Genomic DNA, 13,095 nt, shown 5'->3' on the forward strand with positions numbered 1-13,095 from the left:
TTCCCATATTTTGTGCGATAATCTTACAAGACCAAAATCATAAATGATTACAAATCATTCATACTAGTTTGGTCTGCCTTTCAACGAAAACCATTTTTGAAACTGTTGAACTTACATTCTTCAGTAATTAAAGTTATAAATAAGCGATTTCATGTTATTCTGATGCACAATCGACTAAACAGTGACATTACCGGGTAGTTTTAGTAATATGTACCCGATAGCCACAGACAAATCAAAATTTTGAAATCACGTTTGTCAGTTCTGTCACTACGTTTCGATGGGAATGTAGTGAGTTGTGAGGTTATGTTTACGATTATTTTTTTATAACTGAATAAAAATAGATTTTTAATTGTATATTAATGCAAATGAATAGTATATAGGGTTCAAAATATAAATAAAACAGTATTTAAGCATATCAAAATGGCTTCTTTGTCTAGATTTCATAAAATTGCTCTAATAAGTTTAGGCGCTGTCGGTGGCGGCTTTGTGTATTACAATATAAATAGTATCAATAATGAAAATGAGAAAAAATTCAACGCATATAATTCTTGGACGACGAATTATACGCCTAGTGTGAAGTGGGACACGAATTGGGACCAGTAAGTAACTAGATTTTTTCTAACTTAATATTTACTCTTATTGGAATAAAACCGTCTTTGTGTTTGAAATTATGTAAATAATGACTCAGGAGTTTATAGATTGGTACGTTTATATATAAAAAACAATATCTATGTGTGATTGTCTGTTACTAGGCAGAATGTTATGGCAACCATATTTTAAATTGTAATCATGACCTACTTATCTTTGGTATCCATGTTTGTATGTAAGATCTAGATAGACAAGGTAAGCCTTATTCTAAAAATAAATCATATCAGATGTTTCAAAAAACAATCTTGTGCTAAAAATAGTAAAAAGTAATTTAACTGTACCATCTAAAACTTAAATAGTTATTGCAACTTTATACATTATCAATTTGTTTATAATGAACAACCTACAGAGCAATATAAATTTTGATGTTACCCTACCCTGTATAAACCACTTCAGTTCATATTTGGATACTAAATAATGTATCACAAAATGGACTGTACAGAGTAAATCAAATGAAAATAAACCTATCAGACAGTATCACATGTAATCTATACACAACCCTAATTCTTGCTGCACCCCTAGAAGTAAATATACCATTTAGCCAGGATCTTTAACCTCATTGGTTCAGCTGTCTTTACATAGAATAAGAACAATCAAACAAACACACTTACATACACATACCTAAAATCATGCCTATTTCCCTTAGGGATTGGTAGAGACCTGAGAACGCTTAGCATGATCAGTACAAATTTCTTTTGCTTCATTCACATCCATACAACTTGTCATACACAACTGCTGGTTACAGGAATATGTACTTGACATATTTGCAAGATATCATCAATATGATCTGTCTATGTATTTCAAAAACGTACACAATTACACACTTACATTTCATAACATAGGAAGTATGGATAATATTTTTTTTTAAATTGTCATTTAGCCGTGCACCCGAGTCATTGGTGAGAGTGAAGAGAGACACAGAAGCAGATGACAACAAGATCAATGAGAAGTTGGAAGCTGCAAAGAGCAGAGCTATCCGGCACTTGATACTGATCAGACATGGACAGTACCATGTAGACAAACCTTCGGATAAGGAGAGGATACTTACCGATCTAGGTACTTGGTAACTTTAATAATAATAGCTTAAAAACTTTAATAATAATAGTTTAAAATATAAGAGAGAAAGTAGGCTGTACAAATTGTTCTTGTGTAGACTTTTAGAAACATACAAATAATTATTTTTTGGATTACACAAATATTTGTTCCGTGTGGAAATTGAACCCATTACCCAACGCACTTGTAGTGTCGTGAAGACATTAACCACTGCATCTTTATTCAATGGGAGACAGTTTATTCAATTGGAAATTGTAATATTGTTGAAAATGATAGACCTATTGAGATCTAAATTGACTGAGTTATAGGTCTTAGTGGTTCTATTTTTATCTCTATTATGTACTAATCAGTGTCTGTACTGTTGCTATGTTGTGAAGAATATAAGTGACCAATTTTATTCTGTATGAATATCTTCTTTTGCTTTTTATGATTTGAGGATGAAAGAAACAATCAGTATTTTATAAAGACTTAAAACTGTGGTTTACTGAGATTACTGCCAATTTTTTAGCTTGTATGGAATATTTTTCAATCAAAAATATTGAATAAACTTTTGTCATCCTCTTGAAATATTTTATTGATATGTAACTGTGGTATAGGTAGTAGTGTAGTTCTATATCGTAAATTGTTATTAATTACATTTCCTTATATATTTTACCAAATTATAATTCTAGGTAGGGTACAAGCAGACTTAACGGGCAAAAGACTAGCATCCCTCGGCATCAAATGGGACCTTCTAGTCCGTTCCACGATGACCAGGGCCCAGGAGACAGCATCAATCATTGCCAGGCATTTAGACCCTCAAATACCGACCAAGGACTGTCAGCTACTGGAAGAAGGAGCACCGATCCCACCAGAACCACCCGTAGGACACTGGAAACCGGAGAAATCAGTATGTTTCTTTGAATAGCTTTTTTTGGTGTTTGTGGGTTAAATGATAATACGGTTTGTCTTGTTATTTGCTTTCATTTGTATTTGTTTGCTTTGCCTGTGTTAATAATATTATCAGAGGTAAACTATGCTATGTAAGTAAGTGAACGGTAGCTAGTGAAATGCTAAATCTTTACAATGATAGATTGTATTTCAATGCAGTTCCCTAATGTTTACAATTATTTGAAACTTTCGCAACCCATTACTATCCCACTGCTGGGCAAGGGTCTCCTCCCAAAGTGATGGAGGGATTAGGTCTTGAGTACCTTAATTAGTAATTATAACTTAATTCACTTTAATACAAGCTTTACTACTTTGCAATGGTAAAAACGACAAGATAATAAAAAGTATCATTTTGTGTGTTACCTATTTGCCATCGGTTCTAGAAAAAATAGTACTTTAAAATCAGTCTTATACAAAGATACTATTTTATGGAATATTCAAGATTGCTGATTGAATATCTCAGCACATAAAAGACAGTAACATATATCGTACCCCCGGTGCAATAATGTCACTTTTGTAAAAAAATGCAAAAATGAGTTACTTATGTAGTAATTGATTTAAAGCACTACTACTGTATTACTATTATCATTATATAAGCAAAAGTAAAGTTAAAAGTATTCGCTGATGTATTCATCTTATCAATATCACATAAAGTTATTGTTGTGGGAGGTGTCAAAGTTTAAAATGCTTCTCCTGAAAAACTACATTTTTGCATAAGTGACAGTGTTGCACCGTAAGTACGATATTATGAACTACAAAGTGTGTATTGTGCAAAATGTTTTCTTTATATTTCTGACGTAAACGCATACAAATACTTTTCGACCTTCGTTGGTTATTATAATTTATTTCATCTGATAACTTTACGAATACAGTTATGTTAAAGATAAACGATAACCTTTTTGCAGTTATGTTTATTTTTTAAATTACACGTGTATCGTCGAAAAAAATATTTTTAAATGCGTTTTAATAGGTTTGGACTGCCGTCGTGGCGAAGTGGTTTAGGTCATTGCCCATATTTTATAGTCTCTCTCGCTTTGCTAGCATGTTTTATCGCTCCATACAAATGTTACAAAAACCTCTTTCAGTAATCTTTTCACTTTTTATCAGTTCAAAAGGATCTTAAGGCTGACTAATTTAAAAAGTTGATTAAACATTCGATTCAGTATCTTAATGCAATATTTGATTAGCAAATATGGAATAGGTTCTAAAATTACGGTATTGTTTCTGAATGTTCATTAATACACTGTTATGTACTTCTAAATTAATGTTTTATATTTTTTTACTGGCAGCATTATGTGAATCTGTTCATTTGTTTTTGTAACATATTAAATTAATGAGGATATATTATACCATAACATCAATCAATTTATAGGCCTAGTCCTAAAATTTTATTCAACACTATTGAATGAACTATAAGTTCACCGTCAAATAACTGCTTTCAATTCATCCTTAATCTAGCCCATTTAACGAAAGATGCTTCGAGTAAAAATAGTTAGTATGGTCAACGCAATATCACTTCATCAAACTTTGATTACGACCAGCTGATGTGAAAAAAAAGGACCAGCTGATGTCCAAGGCACCAAACCCGGACTTATGTCCTTCCTGGGTATAATATTGTCTATGACCCTACCAAATTTTATCCAAATCAGTATCCGTCGACGTGAAAGATTAGTTTGTAATTACGACTTATATTACGCGAGGCATCTTCTGTCAGAAGCTTTGATAATCTTGCACATTATGTGTAAACCATCAATTTAGTAGAGAGCCTTGTACGCGAGATTCGCGGTTGACAGATGTAGAAAATTTAGGATTTAGAATATCAGTAAACTGCAGACTTATGAAGCTGACTGAAATACCCGTTTTTTTTAACCAGTCTACTCCGAAACGAGTTTCATCACGACGTTTTTCTTCAATGTTAGAACAAGTGATAATTATTGCTGATACACACATAACTTCGAAAAGGCTGGCTATCACTGCTCAATCTAAAAAAAAATGCAGTTCCATTAAGAACCTCCTTTTTTGAAATCAGTTAATAAATCGTGCATGCCAAGGTTCTCTACTAAGTTACCTTTAGTATTTGTGTTAGCGGTAAATAATTGATGATGTATGCATTGGTAGCAGTTCTTCCAGGACAACGCGAGAATCGAGGCTGCGTTCAGGAAGTACTTCCACCGCGCGCCGCCCGAACAGGAGAAGGATTCGTACACCTTACTCGTCTGCCATGCTAATGTTATACGGTTCTTTGTGTGCAAGTGAGTATGTGTTTAAGTATTTTAGTTGCGTGTATCTAATAATACCTATATAATACCTTATGTATTGAGAGTCATGTCAATGCTCCTGTAGCGCGGTTCCGGTCCCGGGTTCGATTCCCAAGTCGGGTAAAGTACTATGGGCCTTGCTAATTTATATTATAGTATTCTTAATAGTCCGAAGTCTTACACGTGTCCGGTGTAAGGCAATAAACTCGCCTCCTATTACATAAGGCAAAGATTGGTAATGGCAGAACGGACAAGATACCTATCTAAATATATTAGAAAACCCCAATTGCCTTTTGCCCGACCCGGGAATAGAATTCGAAAGCACGCGATCAGCAGTCATGTACCACTGATACAAATATTAATTGCCTTTGTTCTTTATTCCAGGGCTCTCCAATTCCCTCCAGAAGGTTGGCTTCGGATATCCTTAAACCACGGTTCTATAACCTGGATATCTATCAATCCTAACGGCAGCGTGATCCTGCGCTCCCTGGGCGACACCGGCCACATGGACCCGGAGTTTATCACGAGCCGGTAAAACCAGGTGTCATGGCTTTGCTGTACGGTTCACAGGTAGTTGCTGGTGTTAGTGGTATATTTAGTTTAATGGGTTAACGTTTAATGTAGTTAATTTTATATATTTTTCATTATACAACACTTGGACAATAGATTAAACCGCTGGTTTAAGCAAAATAACTCTTTTTACTTTTATTTACAAGCAGGTCCATCGCAAACTACCGGAGGCGCGGTGAAAATACTGAGAATAAATCATTTTAAACTGAACTTTAATTCCTTCGCCAGGTGAATTAAAACGGTATACCAAATAACGATTATAGCACGGGTCGTTAAGCTGCCATGTTTTAATCCATATGTCAGAGGAGTTAAGGTATATTTTAAATTGATTTATTTTTATTATCTCCGCCGCACCTCTTATGGTTTGCGTTGGGCTTTATTTTCCATAAAAAAATAGACAATCGTACAAAAACGTAGTCACATTTTATGGAAAATTATCATAAAACTATTTTAGTTCATTCACTCACTGCCTTCTTACAGTCAAACACTTATAAGATCACATTTATTGCATTACCACAGTTTAAGAAATATAGATATTTGAATTTCAATCTTTTTTCGAGACTGCAAATCGGATTTGTGTCGAAATTACTAGACCGATTATGTTAATATATTATTTTCGGTTATAAATAACGAGAAAGAATGTGTGGTTACAAGTATTGTCCATTTGTAAAAACACCTTGTGTAAATATATTTTTAGATTGTTTTGGTCTGTAAAGGTGGAGGTTAAGGTTTTATTGTAGAAGTTGATGTTCTTCTGTGTGATGTAGGAACCATTTTGGAATACGCTTCGCTCTTTATTTTTGAGTTTGAGTTTTCAAAGTTTGATTATTTCAATCGTTGATAAGCTTTGTTGAAACTTGTTGAATTTGTGTCAAGTACTTAAAATGAACCTTATTTCTTTAAGGTTAAAGTTCATGTTTGAGTGTTAAAATGGATATAATTTTAAATTAGATGATATACGGCTTAATACACTAAATATTGTTTGCATATCAAAAAGTTATATATGTATAGTATGAAAGAGACGGAAACGACTGCTAGTCTATTACTAGTCCGTCTAACTTTTATTAACCAACTTGAAAAAAAGGAGGTTCTAAAGTTTTTTATGTTTATCTATTTCTCGAGATAATGATAGCAAATTGTCGCTCCGGTGATGTCGTCCTCCCAGGGCTTTAGTGGGCATCCTGGGTTTTATAGGCATATAGGTATGTTATAACATACTAGAATTTACGGAGGTTCTTTAATAATAACATTCATACAAACATGGATTAATATTCACCATCAATGGTGTCACATTTCATAAATTTATTTGTAAAAATAACCAAACCTAATTAGTATTTTAAACAACATTAAAATAATGAATAACACCCCTAGTTTGTCATTGGGTATACTGTCCATAAGAACAATTTAATATTAATATTACTTCATGGGAATAACGTTTGCACACTTAAAACACAGTGATTAACATAAGTAGGAAAACGTGAGCGCAATTTTTATATTGCCTATATTTTTTATTAATCCAAATAATAATGTTACAGCATGTATAATGTCAGACTAGCAATATACTTACAAAAGATTTTTTTTTACTATTTTAAAAAGTGCACTCTTATTTAAACACCCTATATATCGCACTAATAATACAATAGTGTAGTATAACTCAAAATACATTGACACAACTTCAACTAGACTTAACACTGTAACCATACCATATTTTCATTATTTAATTTATCAGTATCAAAATATTATCCTCTATTTCATTTTTAAAACACAAAGAGCATTTAGTTTATAAACATATTATTCGTCAATTCTGATAAAAAATTGGATTTTGAGTTACAGCACTGTTGTATTATTAGTGCGATATGTAAAGCACGAAAACAAAATAATCGAAACACAAATGCTAACCTTTAATTATTAAAAAGTAGTAAGCTCAGGTATGTCGCCTTTTCAAAAAGTTTAGGCTTTAGTCCATCACGCTGGTCTAATACGGGTTACGGACTACTAACATCCATAGACTCCATAGTCCTTTAGTAGTTATAGAACTAACACGGTAATTTGCATTTATAGTAATTGTAACGATATCTAACACCAATAACATCCTTACGAACCTTTTATATCGTATAATGTAGTTCACAATAATTGTTAGTACCATCTAGTATTTAGCCTACAAAACCGTGATGTTACACGATGCAATTTAGTTATTAACTTTCACTTTTTAAAGCGAATCTTTCATCCATTATAATTCTTTACATTGCATAACACGCATAAAATCTAACGCATAATTTGAACATTAATATGTGCCAAATAGATATAAAACAGGTTAAAAATAACGAAAATATACTTTGGTTCAAAAAATAGTTTTTACAAATACGATGACGCATCGTTGTTTTGATTATTGCCGCTTTTTCTAATTTGGCAATAAGATGACTACGCAAAATACTTGGCTGGCCAAGTGTTTTGCGTAGTTAATGCCCGGTTTCTGAGACACATTTAGCGGTAGTTTATCTACTCAAACTGTTATATTAATATCAGCATAAATGCTATTGAATAGATAAACTACCGCTAAGTGTACCTCAAAAACTCAGTCAGTGCTTCTATATTTTATTAAAGAAAACAAGAACTTTGTATGATATCCTCTGCTTTTATATAAACCCCTGGAATCAGCACTTACGAATAAGTATCGGTTAGCCTATCAGGAGGAATTTTGACAGCAACAAGCTGTCATTTTATCTGCCAGATAGTTTATCCGACCCTTATCCGTAACCGCAGTCTTAAATCACGTAGTTTCATCAAGTAAATAGACCCGTAGTTAGTCATAAATAATTAGAAAGTATTTAGATAATATTTTGTTTGCTGTCCAAAGAAACCTCAACCCTGAACTGTGGCGGGGGTGAAGAAACCGAAGCCCAGCTTTTACAAGACGAATTTAATAAACAAGTTGGGTAACTTTGTATTACCTTCTTATTATGAGTAGAACAAATATACTATATTAGCTATCTATCGGTTAGTCGTCAACCTAGTGTTGAAGTTGTTTAAGCCCGACTTAATAGACAACAATCGGGACCGAATTTTTTGGTGCCTACTAAAGCACGGAGACGCCCAGTTTAAATACCATTTTAAGGGCAAAACTTTCCTTATCGGCTCTTGATTTGACAGTGCCACAATGTTAGAGATTGTTTTATACTTAACTTAAATAAAAATCATTTGCAGGAGTTTATTGTACATCGCATTCAGTTAAAAAATGGCTTAACAACCTAGCTCCTTATTTCTATGTTTCATGTAAAAATGACACTGACTTTTTATTTTAAGCACAGTTAATATAAAGCTTAATAAAGGTTTAACAACAGTTTATGATGCACTTATCACGGATAAGTAAAACTTTCTTATTTTGGTGTTCCACAATGCATATAAAATTACACGGGATTTAACGCTATCATGCATTCATCCATTACTTGACGTTTCGGCACAAGTTTCACTGTTGTCGTAAGCTTATTTTAGACATGCAACACTTCAGTAAAAGGAAAATACCTTTCCAAATAACTCTAATGTGTATGTCTAAATAAATAAATATTGAACATTTATTGTGGGCTACAAAACAATATATAAATAATTAATTTTACCATAACTAAACCCCATGATTATCACAATAATATTTTATCATTCTATCCCTCTCTAACACATTAAAAATCCCATAAGAGAGACAAAGACACTACTAATATTGAATAAAAATCATTTATAAACGATAACAGGAACGTGAAGTGATCATCGGCGGGCAAATACGCGGTATCTGACTAGTGGAGATGAAGAAAAGAATATGTATTAGTTAAATTATCGAACAACAATTACTTTTAGTTATAAGTTTTAGTATAAAATAATCAGGTTTAATAGTGCAATTAAATACTGTGTGTTTTTATGTTGCAAATTGTAGAAGGCGGAAAATATCTTCCCTATTAACCATTAATAATGAATTAATACTAAAACGGGATTTAAATACAAAAAAAAATGTTAGATACGCTTTTTCTCGACGTTTCAGCCTTTGACCTTGGCTTCGGGTGTCTAGGCTCGACTAACCCCCGGATTCTGAGTACATTTAGCGGTAGTTTATCTATTCAATAGCGTTATTTTTATATGAGTTTTAACGCTAATGAATAGATAAACTACCGTTAAATGTACCTCAGAAACCGGGGGTAAATAATGCAAAAACGACGTTAAATTTTTTTGCGGTGTGACCCGTTAAAGTGGAAGTGAAATGTAGCATTTATCTATCCCTGGAAAGAATTTTAGTTGAAAATTGATATCTAAATGCAATTGTTGATCGATAAGAGCTTTCTTGAAACTATTTTGACATTATATCATTAAGATGTGGTGTTTTACATCGTTTGTAAAAACAAATAAATTACTAAATCTTGTCTAAATATTAAGATTATATTATAGCATTTGAAAATCGCAAAAATCAATGATATTATAAGTAAATATAGTAGTTTGGCAAATGGCATGTGTTTGTAAGCCATTTATACCAATATGATAAAATTACATGAAGCCGACGGAATACTATAGTTCATAATAACGCGACATTTACTAAAATAGCGTTTTCAGTAACTGGCTCATAAGTAGTTTCCCAAAATAATTTCAAATTGATAGATTCTGATATAAATTTACCATCCTAGGGGGCATAAGTCGGCTTAATGTAGTTTAAAAATATTATATCTATTATGTATTGTAAATTTGTAAGTCATATTTCAATTTGTTTTGCGTTAGCTTCGCATGCTGTCCTATGTGTGTCATATTGTGTGCGGACAGGCTTTCTTAGTAAAATGTAATTATAATAGCATTGATAATAATGTCGAAATAATTTCAAGGCAATGACAAAAGCTCTAGCTTGATGTAATTAATGTTATGTGATATGTGAAATATATTAGGAACAAATGAAACTTAAATATTGACGCTCGGTAGCATTACTCGAAGAAAAATGGCTATTACTGCATAGAATTGTGCTTTTATAAAGGTACAGGTTAGAGTAAATTAAAACTGTTCATTATTATATGGAGGGATTAAGGGATATTTCAGTCTAGCTTATATTCTGAACTAATCTAAAGGAAGAGTAACCTAAGTTTAGCCGTTGTCAAGCGTCCTTTTCGGGATGTAACCTATTCTTCTGCCTAATATCATCCGAATTGGTTCAGCCGTTTTGACCAAAAGAAGGACATATAAACACCTAATCAAACCGGCCGGCCCCGTGTCTATTATGAGTGTCTTGCTAGTTCTTATGGTTTCAGAAACGAGAGAAAGAAATTTTACTTCCTGTATGAGTTATCTCACGTTAATTGATTGAAGACGTTACATCGATGGAACAAGAAGGCATGGATACTGACGGCCGAATGTAGAAACGTCAATATTAACCCTTTAAATTAAAAGCAAGTGTATTTTGCTTGTCGTGCTAATTGTGCCAGCTCGGGTTCAATTCCCGGGTCGGGCAAGGTAGGAATTTATGTAGATATTTCTAAATATTAGCCCCGTAACGTGCCCGATATTTGACGAAAGACTCGCCCCCTATTACATGGGACTAACAATAAGTTGAGTGTTCGATTGAATATTCGGCTAAGAGATAAAATGAGAGTTGAAACCAGGGGTGATACGGATTTACGCATCCGCAAACGCGGAACAACCGCATTAATACAAACATCCGCATCAGCAAATGTTTGGAATAAAAACTCCGATTCGGCATCCGCATTTTTGGATTTCTATAAATCAGCATCTGCCACGGCCCTACTTGAAAGTTGATATCAGTTGAGGGTCGTTTCTATATTCGGCCGTAAGTTCTAGAAGAGTGTTATTCCGGTCATACTTTCTTGGCCGAGCGTTGCTATTTAAGTGATGTGTATTTCTTTACAAGTGGATTTATTTGGTATCTAAATAGTGTTAATGTGGTAGTACAGCAGCTTTTTTTGTTATGGCAATGTTGTGTTTGAAGTCCGTAGTGCGTGTACCTAATTAATCCTTGTAAGTTGTGAAGATATTGTTATTGTGATTTCGAACAGCTGCATATTGAATAGCTATATTGGTTACATTTTGTTCGAATTTTAACTCTCTAATAATAGCAATAGTAATATCTCGTGATCAGTCGTGATAAATTGATTTCATATTTGATTAGGGTATTTAAAAGCTTATACTATGACGCAAGCCTAAGCTAAGCTTGTCTTGTATTTGCTCTCGGATTGACTCATAATTTATACGAACACGCACGTATACGTATACGTTCAAAACTCACGATCGATGAAATAAAATATTCTAATCAAAAATACAAGAACTACAGGATTTTGATCCATTTCTAGCCTCAAAATTAAGCTCTTGTGCTATCATCATCAACTTAGATACGAGTCACAATTTGATACATAATACAATGTTACCTCATTTGTATTGCGCGATTACCTAGTAACTTAAGTGTTGCAAGTTGTATTGTATATGTAGGAAAGTTATTGTCAATTGTATTAACAAAATAATAAGTATTAAGTGCTATAGAATATGGAATTTTTATCGGCCGTTAGCTTAATCGGTGGCGTTGGGAATAAGTTAAATAGACAATTCGGTTTAATGAGTTTTATTGTATTTGTAGTCTCAACTACTTTTTTGTAATGGTCTCAAAAAACATTTTCGGTTTTGTACAGCATACTGCAACACTACTAGATGTTTTGAACCTGTATACAAGATAAGATATGGTTTAACTACTAGAATTCTATCCAAACCGGACCCTTCTAAAAGACGGTAGATTGCAAATCGTGTATTCTCTAATTTATCTACATTAGGTCTCTGCCTACCTTTCCATAGGGGAAAGAATTGATTTAATGTATGTATGCAAGTATGTACCTACCCCATCAAACTTCGTAATTTAGACTGAAAAAGCTATCGGCCGATAGAAAATCTACAGCGCTAATAAACAATAAGATACTTTCTTAAGAAACAACTACCCATGATGGAATACAATTTCACTGTAATGTTTGAGTACATTAAGAGTGCCATAGATAATAAATAGTCTTCATACTTCATCAAGCTTGCCCAAAATCTTTCCAATTTATTGTTTAATACACGAACAGTTTGATTTCCATGCATTTTTTATTATTAATTATCATTTAAAATATGTTATAGATAATCAGTTTTTTGTCTACCTGTGTTGTCATATAGAAAGTCAGTATATAATTTTATTTTAGGAAAGTATAATAATTTACCATAGCAAAAATATGTACCCACGGTAACATTTCCAATCGTACTTTCATGTATCATATAAATTAAATTATTTCTATTAGTTAACAATCGATACATAGTGAAGTTATCATACAGTAGTTATTTTACTATTTTCATTAGGAAAATGCTATTAAAAAGTCATAGTGCGTACATATTATTGCTTTTGACTGGTCAAACCCATACCTTTTCATCTTTTTATTTTGTAAGACAATTTTAAACAATAGCTACGATCAAAACAAACCAATAACTTGCCAAATTACCTCTAGCAGTTAAATAATTATCTGTATCCTCGTGTATAAAACTAGCTGTAAATATTTTGTAATGTTGGATAAAATAAATACTTAAATTTTATTTAGGAGCTTTTATTTTAAAACCACTCAACCTCAAATAGCCAGTCAGCATT

General features: G+C 32.8%; 1 protein-coding gene across 8 annotated transcripts; it reads left to right on the plus strand.

Moving 5' to 3' along the window:
• The first annotated feature begins 273 nt into the window (after positions 1 to 273).
• On the plus strand, positions 274 to 13,043 carry LOC142981454 (serine/threonine-protein phosphatase Pgam5, mitochondrial-like). Of its 8 annotated transcripts, XR_012959936.1 has the most exons (7): positions 274 to 599; positions 1,529 to 1,704; positions 2,373 to 2,590; positions 4,750 to 4,883; positions 5,274 to 5,430; positions 8,317 to 8,390; positions 9,203 to 13,043. XR_012959936.1 is itself a non-coding variant. In XM_076127386.1 (6 exons), the coding sequence occupies exons 1-5, from the start codon at positions 421 to 423 to the stop codon at positions 5,422 to 5,424; spliced, it is 858 nt and encodes a 285-aa protein (XP_075983501.1). In that variant the 5' UTR covers positions 274 to 420; the 3' UTR covers positions 5,425 to 5,459; positions 9,203 to 13,043. The 8 variants fall into 8 exon arrangements, 6 of the variants coding, with proteins under 6 accessions (XP_075983501.1, XP_075983502.1, XP_075983503.1 ...); XR_012959935.1 differs by having other exon boundaries at positions 5,274 to 8,390; XM_076127386.1 differs by lacking the exon at positions 8,317 to 8,390 and having other exon boundaries at positions 5,274 to 5,459.
• The last annotated feature ends 52 nt before the right edge of the window (positions 13,044 to 13,095 follow it).

Source organism: Anticarsia gemmatalis, chromosome 20, assembly GCF_050436995.1.
Source record: "Anticarsia gemmatalis isolate Benzon Research Colony breed Stoneville strain chromosome 20, ilAntGemm2 primary, whole genome shotgun sequence".
Classification (NCBI taxonomy): domain Eukaryota; kingdom Metazoa; phylum Arthropoda; class Insecta; order Lepidoptera; family Erebidae; genus Anticarsia; species Anticarsia gemmatalis.